Genomic DNA, 20,687 nt, shown 5'->3' with positions numbered 1-20,687 from the left:
GGAGAAATCATTTGTAAAACATATATCTGATAAAGGACTTGTCTCCAGAATATACAAAAAATATTTATAACTCGGTAATATTAAGACAACCTAATTTTAAAAATGGGCAAAAATTTAGATGCTTAACCAAAGAAGATATATTAATGGCAAAAAATCACGTGATAAGATCCAGCAAAAAATAGTGTAGATGATAGAGGTTCTGTTCTTCCCTCTGGAGACCAAATCAAAGTTGCAACAGAAACAAGGAGCAGCAGCAAGGAATATTCACCTGGAATCTAGATGAACAAGCCATACAAATAGGGAGAAATACAAGAAATCACCCTGCAACAGCAGAAGGTAGAACTGGGCGAGGACACAGGGCTGCCTGGTCTCAAGTGAGATGGAGGCTGCGGCAGTAGCAGAAGCCTCTTAAAGGGGCCACGTCCCTGAGCGGATTTTCGCAGTGATAGACCTGCTCACTCTGAGCACTGTGTTGTTCTGGCTGTGCGCAGGGGGCACCAGGGACTTACAGGGAGACATTGTTGGTGTGAGGGCCTAGGTGAGACTTGCTCTGTACAGAAGTGCTGGCAGCATCCACTGTTCCCTGTTGAGCCCTCTCGCCTACCAGTGCACTGACACAGCACCGCCATAGCTCTGGTGTCAACAAACTGGATAACAGAGGTCGCTCCACCCAGAGGACTCCCTGAATCCCTGCCTTCCCCAACTCATGGCCCCATCCAAGCCACATCTAGGTACATCCTCAGCGAGTCAGGTGCTCCTTGCTGAGCAGCACCTAGACTCACACTAGAGGCAGTTGGCCTCGTTTTCTGGTGTGGCCTTTTGAGGCAATGATAAGCACAGCATCTGTGGATTGTTTGCTGAATCTTGACAGGTGGCCCCAGAGGGGTAGAGGCTTGGGCTAAATTTGGCCTGCAGCTGAATCCCTGTCAAGACTGTGCCACTGGACACCTATTTCACAAATCCACACTAATAAGACCTGAAGACTGAGGAGTTTTGCTTAGTACATAGAAATAGACACGGAAAGGCAGCCAAAATAGGAAGACAAAGAAGCAGAAACAATGTGAAAGAACAGAACAGAGATCCAGATGTAATGGAGTCAAGTAATCTAAAAGATGTAGAGTTCAAAACACTGGTTTTAAAGATGCTCAATGAACTTTTGGATATGAGAAGTATATTAAATGAAATAAACAAAGGAATAAATGAAGAGAATAAAGAAAAGGATCAAATGCCCTATTTAAAGGATGGGAAAGCCAAGGACATGTAATCAGAATGGAAAGAGATGAGATGCCAAGACTATAAAAATAATTTAAGGAGGATATGGGACACTATTAAGGGTCTAAATATTTGTCTGATTGGTGTAACTGAAGAAAATCAAGATGTTGAACAGCTGTTTGAAGAGATAACAATGGAAAACTTCCCTAAACTGGTGAAGGAAATGGACATAAAACCCCAGGAAGCTCAGAGGATTCCAAAAATCAAGGATCCAAAGAGGCCCACACCAAGACACATCATAATTAAAATGCCAAAGATTAAATACAAAGAAAGATTATTAAAAACAGCAAGAGATAAACAGATAGTTACCTATAAGGAAACAGTCATAAAGCTGGCAGCTGATTTTTCAAAAGAAACTATGCAGGACAGAAGGGCTTGGCACAAAATATTCGATAGGATGAAGACCCAGCATCTACAACCAAGAATACTTTATCCCGCAAAGCTATCATTTAGAGTTGAAGGGCAGATAAAGAGCTTCCCAGACAAAAATAAGCTGAAAGAATTTATCACCACCAAGCCAGAATTACAGGAAATGTTGAAAAGACTTCTTAAGAAGAAAAAACATGTATCAAAACCAGGAATAAAGAATGGTAACAACCCTATTCCTATCAATAAGTACCTCAAATGGAAAAGAATTAAGTGCTCTAACTAAAGGAGTGGATGAATGGAAAGGAAAACAAGACCTTTACATGTTGCCTATAAGAGACTCCAGATTAAAAGACACACACAGACTAAAAGGAAGGGGATGGAAAAAGATATTGCTTTGATGGACCTAGAAGGTATTTAAGTCATACAGAGAAAGATAAACACCTTATGATTTCACTTATATGCGAAATCTAAGGAATAAAAAGAACTAATCAAAAACAGACTTACAAATATAGTGGACAATTTGGTGATGGATGGAAGGGAGCGGGGTTTGGGAGGCTAGGAGAATGGGCGAAGGGTTAAAGAAGTACAAATTAGTAGCTGATGGAAGGCCACAGGGATAGGGAGCACGGCATAGAGAATGCAGTTAGCATGAATACGTTGGCTAGGTGGAGGGTCAGGAGGAAGGGAGCAATTGGGGGGATTGTTTTATGAACTATATAGATATCTAACCAATGTACTGTATACTTGAAACTAATTAAATACATTTTTTTTAAAAAAAGCATATGATAAGATACTTGACATCATATGACATAAGTTTAATTAAATTCTAATTAAAACCACAATGAGATAATACTACACTTCTGCTAAAGTGGTTAAGATAAAAAAAGGTTAACATTGTGTTGATAAGTATGTTGAGAAATTAGAACCATCATACATCACTGGTGAGGATGTAAAATGTACCCTTTGGAAAACCAGTTTGGCAGTTACTTAAAAAGTTAGACATACACTTATCATACCAACCAGTAATCCCATTCCTGGGTATCTACCCAACAGAAATAAAAACATATGTCCACACAAAGACTTGTATATCAATGTTCACTGCCAAAAACTGGAAATAACTCAAATGTCCATCAACTAGTGAAAAGATAAACAAAACGCTAATCCTTACAATGGTATACTACTCAACAATTAAAAGGAATAAATCATTGAAATATGCAACAATATGGATGAACTTCAAAAAAATTATGTTAAGTGAAAGAAGCTAGAGATATAAGTCAACATATTGTATGATTCTATTTATATGAAATGTCTAGTAAAGAAAAAGCTGTAGACTACAGACAGAAAAAGATCTGTGGTTGACTTGGAGCTGGGGATGGGAGCAGGGATTGACCATAAATAGGCATGAGAAAACTTTTTCCAGTGATGAAAGAATACTAGAATACTAGAATTAGAATACTAGATTATGGCGATGGTATACAACTATATACGTTTACTACAAATCATCAATTTCAATACTTTTTAAAAAGAAAATTTTTGAGGCCTGTGGAGTTATGTCATTTTATTCTACGTAACTCTCTGGGGTTTTGGTTTCATTCACACCAAGAAGAATATGGAAATATGCAATTACATATTCCCCAAAGTACTTTTAAAACAGTAATTTCAAATGGTTCAACCTAAATATTTGAAAAATCATAAGAAGAATTGGAGTAGATGAGGCAAGATTAGTAACAACTGAGTAAAATGAAATATGAGAAGAAACTTGAATGCAATTTGCACAGACAGAAATTGGGAGAGGGAATTTCTAATTTCAACATGTAACTGAGAGACATTGAAGAAACTAGTTTCCAACTTAACACTGCAGTTAAGAGTCACGTTTCTAACCAGTGAGAATATTAGCAACTAAGGAGCAGATGTAGAACATCAAACTAATTGTGGTTAGTTAGCTCTATAGAGGGGAGGAGAATAAGGATTGATCGAGAAACTTCCAATCAAAATTAAAGTTAGAATTTTCACAAGGATTTAAAGATTTATTGACACATTGCTTGTATAACTAAAATACTTCTTATTAAAAGAATTCCACATTCCTAAGATTACTTTTGCTTCATAGTTCACTGATTTTTCTCAATGCCAACATCCTACTCTCTTGATAGATACCTAGCTAGGTTTTACAAATTCAATTGTTTCAGGGGTGGAGTAATAATATGAGTAAAGCTGAGTCTACATGAGTTTACAAGCATTCAAATTCAAAATTATGAGAACATATTTCAGATTAAACAAAGCACTTCTGCAAATTAAATTTAACTGGCAGTTCATTACTTTGCTATCTCTCTCGTTAGCATTTTTTAACTTTTTTAAAACTTTGTCTTCCTTTGAAAGATAATAAAGATTTCAAATCTTCCCTAAAGTTACCTGAAATTTCATAACACATCAAATTAAACCATAAAACTGGCAGCTGATTTCTCTAAAGAAACTATGCAGGACAGAAGGGCTTGGCAAAAAAATATTCGATAGGATGAAGACCCAGCATCCACAACCAAGAATACGTTATCCAGCAAAGCTATCATTTAGAGTTGATAAAAATTAAAGCATAGGAATTCTATTATTAAAAATGTCTTTCTAAACTCAATGGTCCACTATCCTTCCCTAACTCATTTAAGATTATTGCCTCTAGACCTTACCATCACCTAGAACTACACCACCTCTGAAATTTAAAAATCAGTATCTTGTAAGTACAGATTGCCTTGCTTCTTTATTGCCAGTACAGTGGCTCTTCAACTTCATCAAAACATTTCCCCCCACCTCTTTTTACTCATTTTGTTAGCCTCCTTTCTTCTGCAGGTCTACTTAGCAATTCCTGAAAATGACTTTAGTCCGGGCCCTTTGACATTTATTATAACTGTTCTCTCAAACATCAATAACAAACTCTCAAACTCTTCCACAAATATACCGAACCATTCGCAGTTCCCCAAATAAACTAAAATCACATACTGTACTTTCTGCATAAAATGCCTTTCACCTTTTACTTCTAACAAACTTAAAGACTGAGCTCAAGCTATAGCTCCTCTAAAAGCTTTCAGAACGAGTTTTTTTCCTACCTCAAACCAAGCCAGGTAAAGTGTTCTTTCCAGCCCCGCCCCCCATACGTCAGCAACATCAACTACAAACATATTTAACAAGCATACTATTTGGAAAATATTTATATTTAATATTAATAAAGGATTTTTAAAACTAGAGGAAGCCTTAAAGATCATTTCTTCTTGTCATTTTATAGACTAGTCATTTTAAAACTAAAAGGGTAAATGATAGCCATAGCTATCAACTAGATCTTATCACAGAGAAACAGAGATCTCATTGTAAAACAGACTTGAAAATGGAAAAAATTTCCAGTTCGAACTCTGCAAATAAACATTACATTGGTTCCCAGGAGACTTTCCCAATTTATGGATTTGTGACTGTCAGTCTACTAAAGAACTGCTCTTAAGGTGAGAAAGCAGTGAGGGTAGATGGTTTGCAGCTTTAAAGCTAATTTTATATACTATGCAACAATACTCAACTAAAAAACAGTTTGTCAACAAGCTGCCTGGGACTTCTAGTCCACATTTTCCATAGTAAATATTACACTTGATATTATTTCAACTATATTTGATTACTCTCTCTATATAGTAATATATACGTTATGTATGTTATAGTAATATATCTAGTAATATATATCTATATTTGATTACTATATATAGTTATAATTATATGGAGAGAAGGAGACAGAGACACAGGGAGACAGAGAAAAAAAGAGACAGAGAGACAGGCATGGGTGCTTATACTGAAAATTAGAATCTCAAGTCTGGTCCAGAACCATACACCTTATATAACACATGAGATTTTGCTCAACCTGTCCAAGATGGGATACTTTCTCATTTATTCACTCCTCGGTTTTTCAGCTGGGGAGAACAGGAAGAGAAATAGATTTTAATATTGTGTAAGAGGGGAGGTAAGAGGCATAACAGGTTGAATATTTAATGAGACAAAACAATTTTTATTTTCTTATACATAAGATAGGAAGTAGTATCTCCACCCCTTCTACTACTTAAAAATTCTCCTAGATTAATAAACTCTGTTTCTAAAAAGCAAATAGTGCCCCCACCCCCCACCAGCAGGAGTATGAGATAAACCTTTTCATAATTTGAAAGATTTTCCTAATTATTCATAATTTAATAAATATTTCTAAAAAATGCAGAACTCATTGCATTAAGCAAAGGGGCTAGAAGTTTGGCTTTCATAAGTCATCCTAATACCATAGTTTTTAAAAGCTACATAGTAAGAACAACAATTAAAAAAGAAACTTCATTGACATACATTTTGCTGCATCAAACGTCTATTTATCAAAATCTTAATTTTCTAACCTGGAATGTCGGAGGCTGTCTTTTTTGTTTTTTGCGGAGCACAACGTACATTCACAGCCAACTGCATGGGGCTTGGGTAGAGATACATCCTGTTTTAACAGCATTGTAAGAATTTCATAGTTGTTACGATGAGCAGCTAAAATGACAGGTGCAATGTCCATAGTTGTTGAATACTCAGGATTCTGAATCCGCTCCATTAGTTTCTGGAAAATATTTATATGTTCGAAGTTATTTGTGATTTCAAAAGAACATATTTATCTGAAGAATAAATTGAAACAAATTGGAAGGCACAAAGACCATAAGAACTAGGAATAGGATAAACATTTTACCACGATGAAATTTTTTTGAAACCTCAAAATTTAACTTTAATTAATATATGCAATATAATCATGACAAACAAAATCCTCAATAAAAAACACTCATACAACTAAAATTCTGTTTTCCTAACAAAGAAGTCAGGATGTCTAGAGAAATATATTAGGAAAAAGTGTTTAATTTTCACAAGATTATGGAAACATGCATGACAAGGACAAAGAACAAAAATTTTGGAAACACAATATAATGGTGAAAAAGAAACGTTAAAAATAGGCAGAGCATAAATGCATGAGAAAATCTTTAAAAATTTCTCCTCCATGGCAAACCTTGTCACATTGATAGCAATGAAGCTACTTCAAAGGAATAAGTAAATAGGAAGCACTCATTATTTTGTATAATTCTCTATATATTCCCAGTCATAACCTATAATATCTCCTGTTACAAATACACAAAAGCACTAATAATCATAGTTACCACTTAATGAATCCTGAACTGTTAGACACTTTACATTTATCATCTCATTTAATCCCCGCAATAATCTGCAAAATTAAGCATTATAATCCCCATGAAGAAACTGAGGCTCAGAGAAGTTAATGTGCCTGAGGTATACAACAGGGTGGCAAAGTGCAGATCAGAACTCAGATTTGTATTACTCCAGAGCCTGAGCCCCTTTCACTGCATGGGCTCATGGGACTGGTGATGGCATGACACGAAGAAAAAAACATTAACAAATAAAGAACCAAGGTTAAATAAAAACATTGACTATCTTATGACTATTGCATATTCTTTCAACTACTTCTCACTTTTTCACAGAGTTTTTCCTGAGTTTTTTGATTCCACAGAATAAGCTGATCAAGTTCACAGGTTTTCTGTAATTTTATTAACATTGTAAAAGTAGTGCGCACATTAAAAAAATCTGAAAAATATAGAAAAGCAGAAAGAAGAATAAAAATACTCATATTCCTACTACTCAAAAACCATTTTACAGTATTTCTCTCTGAACCTTTCTCCACACACCCCCTTTTAAGGACATCTTTGGCATAAATAATTTCACACCAATGATGAAAAACAATGGTTTCTAATATTTTGAAGGTCAAGGACACTTTTAATGATCCCATAAAGCTATAGTCCAGAATCTTCCAGAAATAAATTCATGTAAAGAATTTTGCATGCAATTTAAGGGAGTTCATAGACCAACCTACATATTCAGGATATTTTATTTTTGCAAATTTAAATAACAATACTACAAATGTCTTTATGAACACAACTTTTTTGAAATTTAGGATTAACTAATTAACATTGACCCCCTGAAGTGGAATTATAGATCAAAAGGCCATGATCTATACAGTTTTGAAGCTCTTGATACATATAAAGTCCTTTAACAGCTTATATTACCAATAATATAGGAATGTACCCATTTCACTCCTAAGTTTTACTCACCAGAACTAGGCATGATCACTCGCAATTTATGAGTGAAAAAAACTATCACAAAGTATTGATTTATTTTCCTTTGAGTACTGGTAAGTTTTACTATCTTCTGACATACTTATCTTCCCACCTTTTATAATTTATATACTTTCCATTTATTTTTTGGGAATTTGAAATTAATAAATTTATTTTAAAATTATAGAAACATTGAAAAATTCACCCTTTCCCCCTTATTACTGGTTATAAAAAGGAGATAATTGTATTCAATCCCTATGAGAAAACGGTCCTAAATTTTTCCTATGAAACATACTTAACTATATGAGAAACACTATTGGAAGTAGATAAAAGTCCATAATTTCATCGTTCATAATATAATTTACATACTATCAAAAAAACAACCTGCATTTGAAAGTCAAAATTTATCAAAAGACAATTTTGATAAGCCAAGAATACAGAATGAATTCACTGAAATGGTAAAAAAAAAAAGTACATAAAATATTTGACATTGCCTGTCTAGAAGTAATGGGGCGTTAAAATATGATCTTGCTGTCACTGGAAGTATTCAAAGGCTTTTTTGCCAGAAATAAAGTAGAAAGTGTTATTTCACTGAGCAGGTGAAGACGGCCATGGCCTTATAACCCAAGATTCAACTAGTAGTGGTAATGGCGATGAAATAATACCAGCAGTTGCTCCAATACCCTGGCTGGCATACCCCACCCTCCTCATCAATAAAGTAAATGGGTTAAAAGGCTAGAAGGTGGAATAGATATACCAAAATATAATAGTGACTGCAAGATAGATGACAGAAAATTGAACGAGATTGTAAATATTTCTGGTCTTCTGGACAGGGGCTACATTTTTTGCCCTTTTTCCTCTATACCTGTTGGTTTCTCACCACCACTTAAACTAGTTGGTACTATCCTCTGAAGAAAGTCATGCTTACACACTTTTACATGGTCTAAATTTGAGTAAAATATTTCAGTTAATACATTATAAAGTATGCAATTTAGCAGAGTTTCTCATCATTCTCAGATAATGGCAGATAATCTGCAACCAATTTAGAATTCTTTCTTAAAACAATATTTTTTTTCTGAGCAAAGCCAGTCTACATTCCCAGCAGTTATTTAAACTGCTCGTTTCACTGCATCCTCACCAGTAATACTATAAGTTAAAAGTGTTGATATACAACAAAAATCTCATTTTTAAAGTAGAATTTATCTGATTACTAATGGTCATCTTCCTAATTACAAAAGAAAGAAAGAAAAATAAAAAGAGTAAGAAAAAAATATCCTTAATTTGGCAATGAGATGACTGCTGTTAGGTAACATTTTTCTACATTTCCATACAGTTCCTTTTCTATGCATATTTTTAATCTTGGATCATATTATATGTAGTTTACTATTCTCAGTTTTTTCATTTCCTGTATCATATTTTTCCATGTTCCTAAATATCCTTTTAAAAATATCACTTTTACATATATGCAACTATTTCTATTTCTAATCTTCCATTTTGAGATGTTTAGATTGTGTTACATGGTTTTTCTTTGCCACAAATAAGATTACAATTAACATTTTTATCCACATTTCTGACCACTGCCTTGATAAGATTGTAGGTGAGAAAGCACTAAGTTAAAGAATATGAACATTTTTCTTGTTTATGACACGCCCTGCCAAAGTGCTTTCCAAAATACCCTCCCAAGCAACGGCTTATGAAACTGTACTATTTAGTCCTCTGCCATCAGTGATTATCATTTTTTAAAAATCTTTGCTAATTTCATAATAAAAAATTAGTATCTTGTATTTGATGTCAGTAAGGTTTAGTATTTTGTATTTTCTTTTCTGAGTTTTTCTCATGTCCTTTTCTGATTTTAATGTGTTTATCAGTTTGTCTAATATTAAGATTATGAATTTGTGATATATATCGAAAGTATCTTTTGCCAGTTATCCAGATACTTTCTAAATTCTGCCTGATGTCTGAACTCCAGAAATATAAATTCTCTACAGCCAAAGCCTGTGCAAGTGTGATTTTTTTCTATTGCTTTTATGTTTAGAAAGTCCTTCCACTCCCAATCAGTTAGATATTCACCTACATTTTCTTCCAGTTTTATGGTTTCATTGTTTATAAATTTGATTCTTAAATCTATGTGGAAACTACTTTGTATTTTCAACTTACTCTGCAGAATATTACAAACTTAAAATACTGGTCCACATTGACAAAATTATGCAAATACCACTAATTTAAAAAAAGGCTTCCTGAAAGCAATATTATTCTACTTACTTTAAAGCAATATTTTTACCAAGTTAAAAAAAAAATCGATTTAAGACAAAATAAATTTGGAGGAAGAAAAAAATGTCAATGGGGCAGGAGATCTATTTTGGTTTAAAAATCCAAATTAATAAACATTTAAGAGTACTAACTACTATAGTTGGTCTTGATGATCATTTTGGTCGATGATTAAGTAGTATATCAACAGCTCCCACTACTTCAGAGTCGATTGCCACCAAAAGTGCATCTGTGGACTTTAAAAAAAAAAGGTTTAAAATGAAAATGGAGGATAAAAAGGTGAACTATTTAGTTTTACTAATTCATAAATAAAACTTTTTAAAAAATTTAAACTGTATAATATACGATAATAGTGAATTTTCAAAAATTTAGACTGTCTAAACAGCACATTTGTTTGCCTTAGCAGTGCTTCTGTGTACCACAACACACACATTTCTTCCCAAGTTTCACTGTATAAGCTCATAAAATAATGAATGTTTGATAGAAGGGTTTGTATGAATGGAATAGTGCTGATTATGCACTATTTAAAGCTGAAAAATTTTTCAAGATCTTTACTCTTGAACTTTGGACCAAAAGAATCTTAACATTCCAAATCTATAAAAGAAATTGCAAAGAACTATTACTACAGGTAAATGATTGTGTTCAGTCTAATAAAAATGATCATCAACACAACCATGAGGATAGAGAACAATGGAAAATATGTAAAAAGATGGGGGAGCCCTCTGTTCTTATCTTGAAAACATACATGGCAGACTGAAATGGTATAAGTTTGACATTAATATCAGCAATTTATCAAGTAAAAACCACAAAGAACTAGGCTACCAATGTCCCAAGACAGGAGGGAGAAGTGACTTCATAGTTTTTACTCCCAAACTATAGCTCACTTTGAAGCTTCAACTTTGACAGGAGAGAAAGTAAACAGAAGCTGAGGAGATGGGGACTTTCCACTCTCTGTGACAGTCTACATTCGAGTCTGTTATAACACCTGGCAACCATGACATCAGGTTTGGGGGTTGTTTTTCTCTTCTTTTTTTTTAAAGGAAAACCATGAAGGCAGAAGGGAAACATAGGGATAAATAATGATTTAATCTAAGAAAATGCCCTGATTATTTTCAATCTGTACATTTTCTATTTAAACTATCGACTATTTAAATCAACATCTCTCTTAAAAATGAAACTATAACAGATCTTTAATATTCTTCATAGCTAAAAAAAAATAAAAGTTTCATCCACTTTATCTAAATGTCAAAAAATAGGACTAAAAATGATAGACTTTATCTACATGTCTAAAAATAGGACTAAGCATCCCCTAAAAAGGGTTGGGGGTTACGTTCAACCATTAGGGAGTGCCTATGTATTTTCACAGAAAAAAGTCTCCACCTTGATGGGAAATTTAATTTGTTATTTTATTACTTAAAACTTTTAGGGTTCATTGGGCTGTAGCCCATTCTTTAAAGTTGAGCATTATTATTCTGCTTTGCAAAAATTTCTGTTAGTTTTTTATTGTATTTGGTCAGGTGAAGAAAACAAACCAAAAGAACCATGTGTTCATTACTACTTAACATTTCATTTATGATTTTAAACTTTAACCTATAAAACTAAATATAGAAATGCTACTCAATACACCAGGAAACTTGAACCACCTGAAATATAGCCATGGGTCCAGCTGAAAAATTTTCCAAAAAACCATATTGAGCCATCAGAAACTAACTTCATGGGCATTATTTCACAGAAGGAACTGCCTTAACCACACTGATTTAACGTTATCTATAAGTAACAGATGTCTAGTTTTCCCAATGAAACTCCTGAAGAGTTTCAGGTCTTTACTGAATAAAAGAACAGCTAGATTAAAACCAACGAAGCAGGGAGAAAGGGAAAAAAAATTGGTAAAAGTTGATCATTGAAAAGAAAAGATATCAGTATGGCAAAATCAGTATCAATGCATAGCAGATTAAAGCCATTTAACATAAGAACAAATGTATCAGTAGTTTGACTATATGAAGCAAAGTAAAATGATTACATTCTTAATGATTCCCACTTGCGGTGGTAAAGTTAAATTATATTCAAATACACTAGTAAAGAATAAAAAAAAAGATTCATGTTAAATCTTTCAATTCTTAAGAGGATAAGCTTCAGGTATGAAAATACTTATGTAAAAAAGTCATGTAAATAAGGAGTTATCATGGACTTACCCTGAACAAATGGTATGTTACTTGATAAATCAAAGGCATTTCTGAAAAGGATGTTTTATATTATTTAAAAAATATCTATAGGTATCCAAAATGTCATTAGTTTTGCTTCCCAATGTCTCACAGATATCTGACCATTCCTTATTAAAATTTACTCAATTATACACTATTAATGAGCTTGCTATCTTCCTTACCTCAGAATTTTCAACAATTTCCATACTCTTTCCTCTAAGCTCAGAGTAAGAAGCTCCTTATTTCCTTTCTGAAGTTAAATATTCCGCCTTGGTATTCTAGTTGATGACTTTCTATCTTCTATAGAAACTTGATCCTTCATTTGCAGATATACCAGTCCTAGCCCCCACCTCCCAAAACAAGAAATAACTTCCTTACTCGTAACTAGATTTGATCCTCTCTTTCTCTTACCACTCAAGTTTTCTTCTTCCTTTGTCAAACTTCTAAAATCCATGCGTATCATTTTCTCTAATTCTACTGATTGAGTTTCAAAATCCAATGGCCTTCCCTACCTCCTCATTTTCCTTGATATCTAAGCAACTTAACAAAACTCTTTCTTTGGTTTTTCACAATGCTGCACTATCCTAATTCCTTCAATGAAACGCTTTCCTTTGAATGCTCTTCATTAATGTAAATGCTCCTTGAGAAAGAATTGGCACCAGTTGTTTGCTCTTCTCTGTGATTTCACGAACTCTCACTATGTCAGTGATCATCCCCAAGTCCATGACTGCTGTATCTCTCCAGCCTGACCTCTCCCTAGAGATGTAATCTTCATCTGTAACTGTCCATTGGAGACTACCTGATATCTCCAAAATAAATGAAGCTAAAATCAGAATTCACATTTCTCTGCACCAAGCTTGACTCCTTCCTTTTCATCTTTCTTCCTCCCAGTCACCCATGTTTGAGATTTACGAATCATCTTTCTCAATTCTCTCCTCCAAATTTAAATACTAAGTTTTATCAATTCTTCCTTCATAACATCTCTCATATCTGCCATTTCCCTCCCTATTCTTATAGATGCTATTCTGGTTCAGGCTTTAACCTCTTCATGTCTAAATTACTGTAAAAACTGCTCACCCAACCTATAGCCTTACCCATTTTCCATTTTTTAATTTATACCGAACACAGCCACTAGAATAGTTTTTCTAAAATACCACATCACATCCTTTCTCAAAAATCATTTCATGATCCCACTATCTATCATATAAAACTCAAATACTTAGCCTAGCAATCAGACCAATTTTACCAGTTTTGTTTTAGTTATTTTTCCAGGTATTTCCCACTACTCTCCAACTCAAATATTTTGTTTAAAAAAGCTAAATCAATTCACTATTTCAAGAATACACATTGTACTTGCCTTTGTTTATTCTTCTCCACATGCCCTATTCCCATCCTATCTAGTTTTACCTAGGTTCAGGTTCTAGGTAAAAGCATGGACTTAGAGGCAGACCCTGGATTCAAATTCCAGGTCTGTTATTTATAGAGTGACTCTGAGCAAGTTACTTAGCTTTTTTGTCCCTTGGTTTCCTCCTCTGTAAAATGGGGGTAATAATAGCATCTCATAGGGCTATTGTGAGGATTAAGGAAGTAGAATATAGTTAAGGTTTCTGGCACATGGTAGTAGTACTATCTACACATTAGCATTTATTAAAAATTCAAATTTCAACTGACACTCTTCCATGAAACCTTTCTTGATAGCTCCAATCCACAGTGATCTTCTCTTTTCTATGTTTCCAAAAACATTTATTGTAAACCACAAAAGTTCAAGTGTAACACAGGGTTTCTCAATAGTGGCACTGCTGACATTTTAGGCCAGATAATTCTTTGTTGTTGGGAGCTATCCTGGGCACTGTAGGATATTGGGCAGCATCTGTAGCATCTACTCACCAGATGCCAGTAGTAACCCAACCTGCAGCTGTGAAACCAAATATGTCTCCAGACATTGCCAAATGTCCCCTAAGGGGCAAAATCATCCTAGCAGTTGAGAACTACTAGTATAACACAAGATAAAATACATAAAAACATTCAAAGCAATATACAAGGGTCAAGTATTATTACCATTCAGCACTTATCAAATACACTTTTGTATTTTTTAATTGATTTGAAATTTGTATGTACTTTCATTGTCCAATTCGTTTGAATATCCTTTAGCACAGAACTCATGTTTATTCATTCCACAATCACACCTAATGGAAGACCTTGGACATCTGTTGATTAATAGATGAGATAAAGGTAACCTGAGACAGAAAGCAGTGAACTGGAAAGAGCATGGGATTTGCAGTCAGAAGATCAGGTTCAAATCTTAAATTTGCGCTTATTTTAGAACTTTGGGCAATTCATTAAAGTCTATGAGCCTCAGTTTTCTGAGTTTTTCTCAGTTTTATAAAACGTAACATCTCTATAGGCTGGCTGTGATACTCGAATGTAATCAAGTATGTGAAAGAATCATGTATATTGCAGAATTATTATATACATAGAATCGTATGTATAAAAAGACAAAAATAATTATTATACTATAATACCTCTTTTATCCAGAATCTTCCAAGACTTCCTTTATAATTTTAGTTTCTAGGAAACTGAAGCTTATGCCTTTAAGTGTTTAACTATGAAATTTAAACTATTTTGATGGAAGTTTCTGGTTTTAGAAGTATATATATATATACTTCTTTCCTCTAAAACAATAGGCACTGAATATAATTTAATTTTTCCTAAGTCTGGGCCATTATTATAAACATTAATTACCATTCTAAAATACAGCTCTCTCAGAGATTATTAGATATGTAATGCTGTTGATTTCTTTATTAGTCAGAGGTACTGTGCCTCATTTGGTTCCACTACAGCCCTCATGCCCCTGCTGTTGCCCCTCTAATTCTCTATGGATTAGAAAACTAAGTAAGTTTGTTAAAGTGGAATCTAAAATGAGAAAAAAATAGTCTTTGAAGGAGGGGTCCAGAAGTATGCCTCTCACTAAAGTTCATAAACGGGAAACTTCATGTCATCTTCTCTGGCTGTTCAAAGGTATTTTTTACTTACTTTCTGGGTCTCATTGGTGTTTTGAGCAACTGAAATTGCTGGAAAGCAATTTCTTAGTCTACTCTAAATATGTATATGTAGAGACAGTACCATATGTTGTAATACATATATATAATAAAAATGTACATAGAACTAACCTACTTATATTTTTAAAACATTTTAAGTGCTTTCTGAAGACACTCAAAAAAAATCTCATTAAGTTAAAGCTACAACAGAGCAAACAATCATACTGTTTGAAAGAAAAAAAGAGCCAGCATTCATGTGCTAAGTCCAATCACAGGCAAACTAAAAAGGAAAATAGTAAATTTCCTTCAGAATCTCTTGACTGAATTATTTCAAGACTTGCATGCCTGCTTTTCTACTTAAACTGATGAAGTTATGAAAGGTCAATATTTTCCAATTTAAAAAAAAATTCATTCACCTTTCATTACAAGCAAACATTAAGTTTGAGGCAAAAAGGAAAATTTAATAAAACTTAAGAGAAAATCAGAGTCAAAGTGAAAATTGCTTTGTGAGTCAGGAGCATTCTGTTCTTAGGCTTGTAAATTATATGGGTCACAGAAAAACCTGTTCCCCTGACGCTTCCAGAACACTTGTATATTTTTAGATATATAATATTGTACACATGTAATATCATAATAGTATAACAAAAACAAACTCATCTTTAATAAGTCATGATAATTTACCTCTGTCAGATATTATAAAACATACAAGGGAGGAAAAGTGAAAGGGGAGGAAAAAAATAAATCAAGTCAAAATATTATACTTTAAAAAAAAGGCTTTTGGTTTGTTTTTAAAACTTTTCATGTCTTAAAATCAAATAAAAAGTAAAAGAGAGAAGAAAGAGCGAGAAAAGAAGGAAGAAATAAAAGAAAAGAGATAGGGAAGGAGGGAGGGAGAGAGGAAACTAGAAAGAAGAAAACATGGCATATCTAACAGTACTTCTGGATAAAATTATCTAGCCTTGTACCTGACAACCGTAGTCCAAAAGAAGCTGCAGTATATCCAAGTTTTCGTTTTCAATAGTTATGGTAACAGCATTTCTCCCAAGCACATCTACGCAATTTATGTTCAAGTCACCTGAACTGTTTTCCTCCAAAATCTTTTTAACCATATAATAGTCACCTAAATAACAATATACAAACATAATTTAATATTCATGACATTAACTATAAAAAACTTAGCCTGTTGATTTAAACAATTAAAAAACCTAAACTCATTTTTGTATATGGAAATGTGCAAAGAAAATGTGAACATTTTCTTGCTGAAAACTTGTATCCTGATAGTATGTACATCAGCTGCAAACATAAAAGTAGAAAAAATTTTAATGTGCGGTTTGAAATAAAAGTTGTTAGTTTAAAATTCATAACTGAATGATTATAGGAGAGAAACTTTTAGAAGATATTTAAAGCAATAAAGAATGTCCAAGAGCACAAACTGAAAGCTAGAAAAATTAGAAGCTTAAAAGATTTAAGTTTTACACCTCAAATACATATATATTTACTTGAGTATCATAATAGTTAAAAATGAGATCTAGTAGTAAGTGGAGGATATTATGAAGAGGAAAGAAAACATGAATGTGTATATGTTTGAGAAAAGAAATTCCTTTTCTCTCCTTCCCACTCACCCAACACACACACGCTCTATCCCATAAATGAAGCTGTTGAGATTAAATGACCAAGGAACGGTCAATTCATACTCTAAGGCAGGACTAGAAATAACGTTGGTTGAGGATAAAGTCAGAATATTTCAAAGTAAAATTTTGACCTGTCAGGAGCATGCGGATTTCCTTCTGCCTAACTCTAGCCCACATCAAAACAGTTGACCCATTGAGTAAAATGAGAATAATCAAGGAGGTAATCATTTTCACGGAGGGCCCAGCATATTTGTCTGCTGCCAGCTGGTGAAGTAATAAGGAGAATAAAAAAATGCTAATAAACTAAACAAAGAAAGAAAAGTCGGTTTTGTTTGTTATATTTCATTTTACTTTTAAAACATAATACGAATAAACCATTTTAAGTGACTTGCAAATATATTTGTTCCTTTGATACCTATGAATAAGAAGCAGAAAAAGTACAGAGTAGAAACCAGAAGGAAAAAGAAATGAATAATTTCATGATACGTAAAGAGTAAATTCTAAAACTTGACTAAATGAGTGAATAAGAAAGGTAACAGATTTTTGTTTAAATTTCATATAAAATTGCTGTTATTCTTTGCCAATGACTTTAGTCGCCGCACATTTTGTAATAAGGTGAATGGTAATTTTATTGATGGCATATTTCCTCAGCTACCTCTAGAAGAAAATTAGTCACAAAAAGAAATAATAGCACTACTAATTAATGTTCAGACACTAATACTCCATGGCAAAAACCTTTCAAATCCTTCACAAAGTGAAGCTCTTAGTCACAAGTTGAACCAAGAGTAGAACCCACAAATAGACCAGTGAAAATTTATCACTATTACTGGAAAATAACATTTAAAATCTTATTTCAGGTGAATTTATTTCAATATATTAGTAGCAGAATACTATCCATAAGAACTGCTATATTTTCTTTGATATCATGTGTCTAAGTGAGGATTAATTTTTAATTTATCCTGCTTGAGACTCATTAGGCTTTCTGAATCTAAAATCTGCCCTTCATAAATTTTGTAATATTTTCAGCCATTATCTCTTCAAATATTGCTGCATCCTCATATTATTTTTTTCTATTAGAACTCCTACTAGATATTATGTTGGATTATCTCAATCCAATTTTTATGTCTCCAAAGATTTATTATTTTCTTCTTTTTCTTGCATTCTGGATAATTTCTTCAGATCTCTCTTCTAATCACTTATTCCTCCTTCAACTATTTCTGATTAACCCATTCATTGATTTTTTAAAAAATTTAATGGCTTTTTTAATTCTGTAAGTTTTACTGGATTCCTTTTCAAATCTTCTGATTTACTTTTTCATGTTTTCATTTCCTTAACTTTTAGTCATTTTTAAACATACTTATTTTATGGTCTCTATATAACAATTACCTGAAGGTCTTAGGGATTTAATCCTATTTGTTGTGACCTGTTGACTTGTATTAATGGATAACTATCTTCTGAATTTTTTTAATGCGTATTATAAACTCAACTTCATACTTACTTGTAGGGATCCTGGTAACCTAGTTTGAAAGCTTGTCCCACCAAGGATGTTTTGTGTTTGCTTCTTCCAGTAACTCAGAGGTTTTGCTGTCCTATGAATCCTTTTTATATTTCTTTCTAAGTTTAGGTTTTCCCAGACCAAGTACGTCATATTTATTTAAACCCCAAGCCAACATGAGGCAGAACCATAGTTGTAAATTCTTAGGGGAGTCTTATTTACAAGCTTCTTCATAGTCTCCTTGTGCTAGTAGACAGTTTCTTTTCCTTATCTAACCGTTTGCTAAAGGTAGGTCCTTTAAAGATACTGGTTTCATGCACGGATGTTGTTCCAATTCCTCACTTTATAGAGACGCAGGCCTGTAACCCATTTTCATATGAGCATTAAAATTCAAATCCTGACAATGTCCAAACCAATAACTGTCATCCCCACGCATACAGCAGCCAAAATGTCAGCTTACACCCTCCTCTGCTTTTTAGTCTTTTCTCCATTTTTGGATCCTGAGTGTTTCTCTTACTTTCATGAAAGCTCAGTTGTTCATTTAAAAGGATGCTTGCTATATTTTAGCTAGCATTTCTAGGTGATTTGCAGCAGAAGGATTTTCAGATGATCTAGACAGCCATATTACTATAGACAGAAAAGTATAAAGAACTATATACATATAATTATTATAAGATTTTCCAAATTTTAGGTACAGCAGATGGACAGAAACAACTGCTACACATTTTAAAACTTTAGACTGCTGTTTAAAAAGTAATCGTATTGCAAATGTCAGATATTCCAGCCTTAAGGTTTCAAAGACTATTTCCATTACAATCAGGGGCCTATACAAGGAAAAAAACCTTAAAAATCAGAAGATAATAATTTTCACCCCTAAAAATAATAAAAAGTTTCACATTGCCAAAGCTGACACACTCATGCAAATAAAAATTACATGTTACAGACACAGGACCTATAGGAAACTTAGACTGGTTTCTAAGCATTCCACCAAAGTTTATATTTGCAAGCCATTTAAAACAATGGACTGTATTCAAAAATCCCAGAACAGTCTTAATATTTAAGATGAGTGTATATGTAAAAAGAGATTAGGAAATTTAAAATATCTAGTAAGAAGTTAGTTAGAGAGCAAGGACTACAATTCAAAATGCGTTCTTATGAGGTGGCTGGAAGAGAGAATGGAAATGGAGACAAGTAAATCTTGGTGGGTCTCCAGTTACCAAGTTGTTAAAGTTGTCGGAGTCATCTTGTCAACTTTTTAAAAACTAAATCTGGGATCTTTGGAAATATGGCAGAGTGAGAGACATCCCCAGATTTCTCCCCTTGAAACAAAAACAAGTTGAACACCTAAAACTCAACAAAAAACACCCAAACTACACACCAGCATGTCTGAGTGTGGGATCTGCTTATAAGGCCTACCATAGGTCAGAACCCCAGGTGTCAGGTGGTGGACCAGGAGTAATAAAGAAGCTGCCTCTAGCATCTGCCAGAGCTCCCTGTAAGAGGAGGGGGAGGGGAGAAGGAGCGTCGAGTTCCTGTGGTGAGTTCCCTGAACAGCCCTGCCTGGGAAAACTGCAGGGCCCAGTTATCAGGGCAGAAAGCAGAGAAGCAGAACGGGACTACAGAGGAACAAGTTGATTTTTACTGGCCACAGTTGCAAAACTGGAGCTGAGCTGCAGCCCCCAACCCACAACCCAGAGGGCCCCTCCCCCTATACCCTCCAAAAATGATCTCTGCGGAGCCCCAGGGGAATCTGAGCAAACGCTGCCAAGACTGTTGCTGACAGTGACAGGGACTGAAACTGAGGATAGTGAGCGTGATTAAAGATCTACAAGGAAATTTAAAAAGTGTTATTAAGACTTTATATAAAGCAGGGATCCGAGAGGCTTACACGTCACCTACTGGAACCAAAAGAAAAAGTGCCTTCTTTGCACAAGGCTAAAGAGAGACCTTTATATAATAAATCTTCTTTCTGGAAAAACAGCAGAATACATTTCCATTAATGCCCAGGTGGAGAAATAGTCCATTAAACACCATGAACAACCAAGGATACAAGGCATCTCAGAAAGAAAGAGAAAAATCTCCAGAAAATAACCTTACAGACATAGAAATATGTGACTTAAATGACAGAGAAATCAGGATGGTACTTCAGAAAAAACTCAATGAGATCCAAAACGAATTGTATGAACAATTTTAGGAATTGAAAAAACAAATGGATGAGCAGAGCAAGGAGACTGAAACCTCAAAAGGGACCAAACAGA

General features: G+C 33.8%; 1 protein-coding gene across 5 annotated transcripts in view; it reads right to left on the bottom strand.

Annotated features, from left to right (window-relative positions):
• Positions 1–20,687, bottom strand: part of TRPC1 (transient receptor potential cation channel subfamily C member 1) — an 87,864-nt gene that overhangs the window by 53,817 nt on the left and 13,360 nt on the right. For 3 of the 5 annotated variants that reach the window (XM_006917450.3, XM_025050777.1, XM_025050778.1), the window contains exons 2-3: positions 16,269–16,423; positions 6,039–6,241 (exon numbers count right to left, since the gene is read on the bottom strand). In XM_006917450.3, the coding sequence (XP_006917512.1) occupies positions 6,039–6,241; positions 16,269–16,423 (358 nt within the window). Of the gene's footprint in view, positions 1–6,038; positions 6,242–10,198; positions 10,301–16,268; positions 16,424–20,687 lie in introns of those variants that run through there. The other 2 variants (XM_025050780.1, XM_025050779.1) reach the window with 2 other exon arrangements.

This window comes from Pteropus alecto, unplaced genomic scaffold (assembly GCF_000325575.1).
Source record: "Pteropus alecto unplaced genomic scaffold, ASM32557v1 scaffold75, whole genome shotgun sequence".
Taxonomy (NCBI): Eukaryota; Metazoa; Chordata; class Mammalia; order Chiroptera; family Pteropodidae; genus Pteropus; species Pteropus alecto.
Note: the sequence above shows the minus strand (reverse complement) of the source record. Positions and strands in the feature narration are given on the sequence as shown.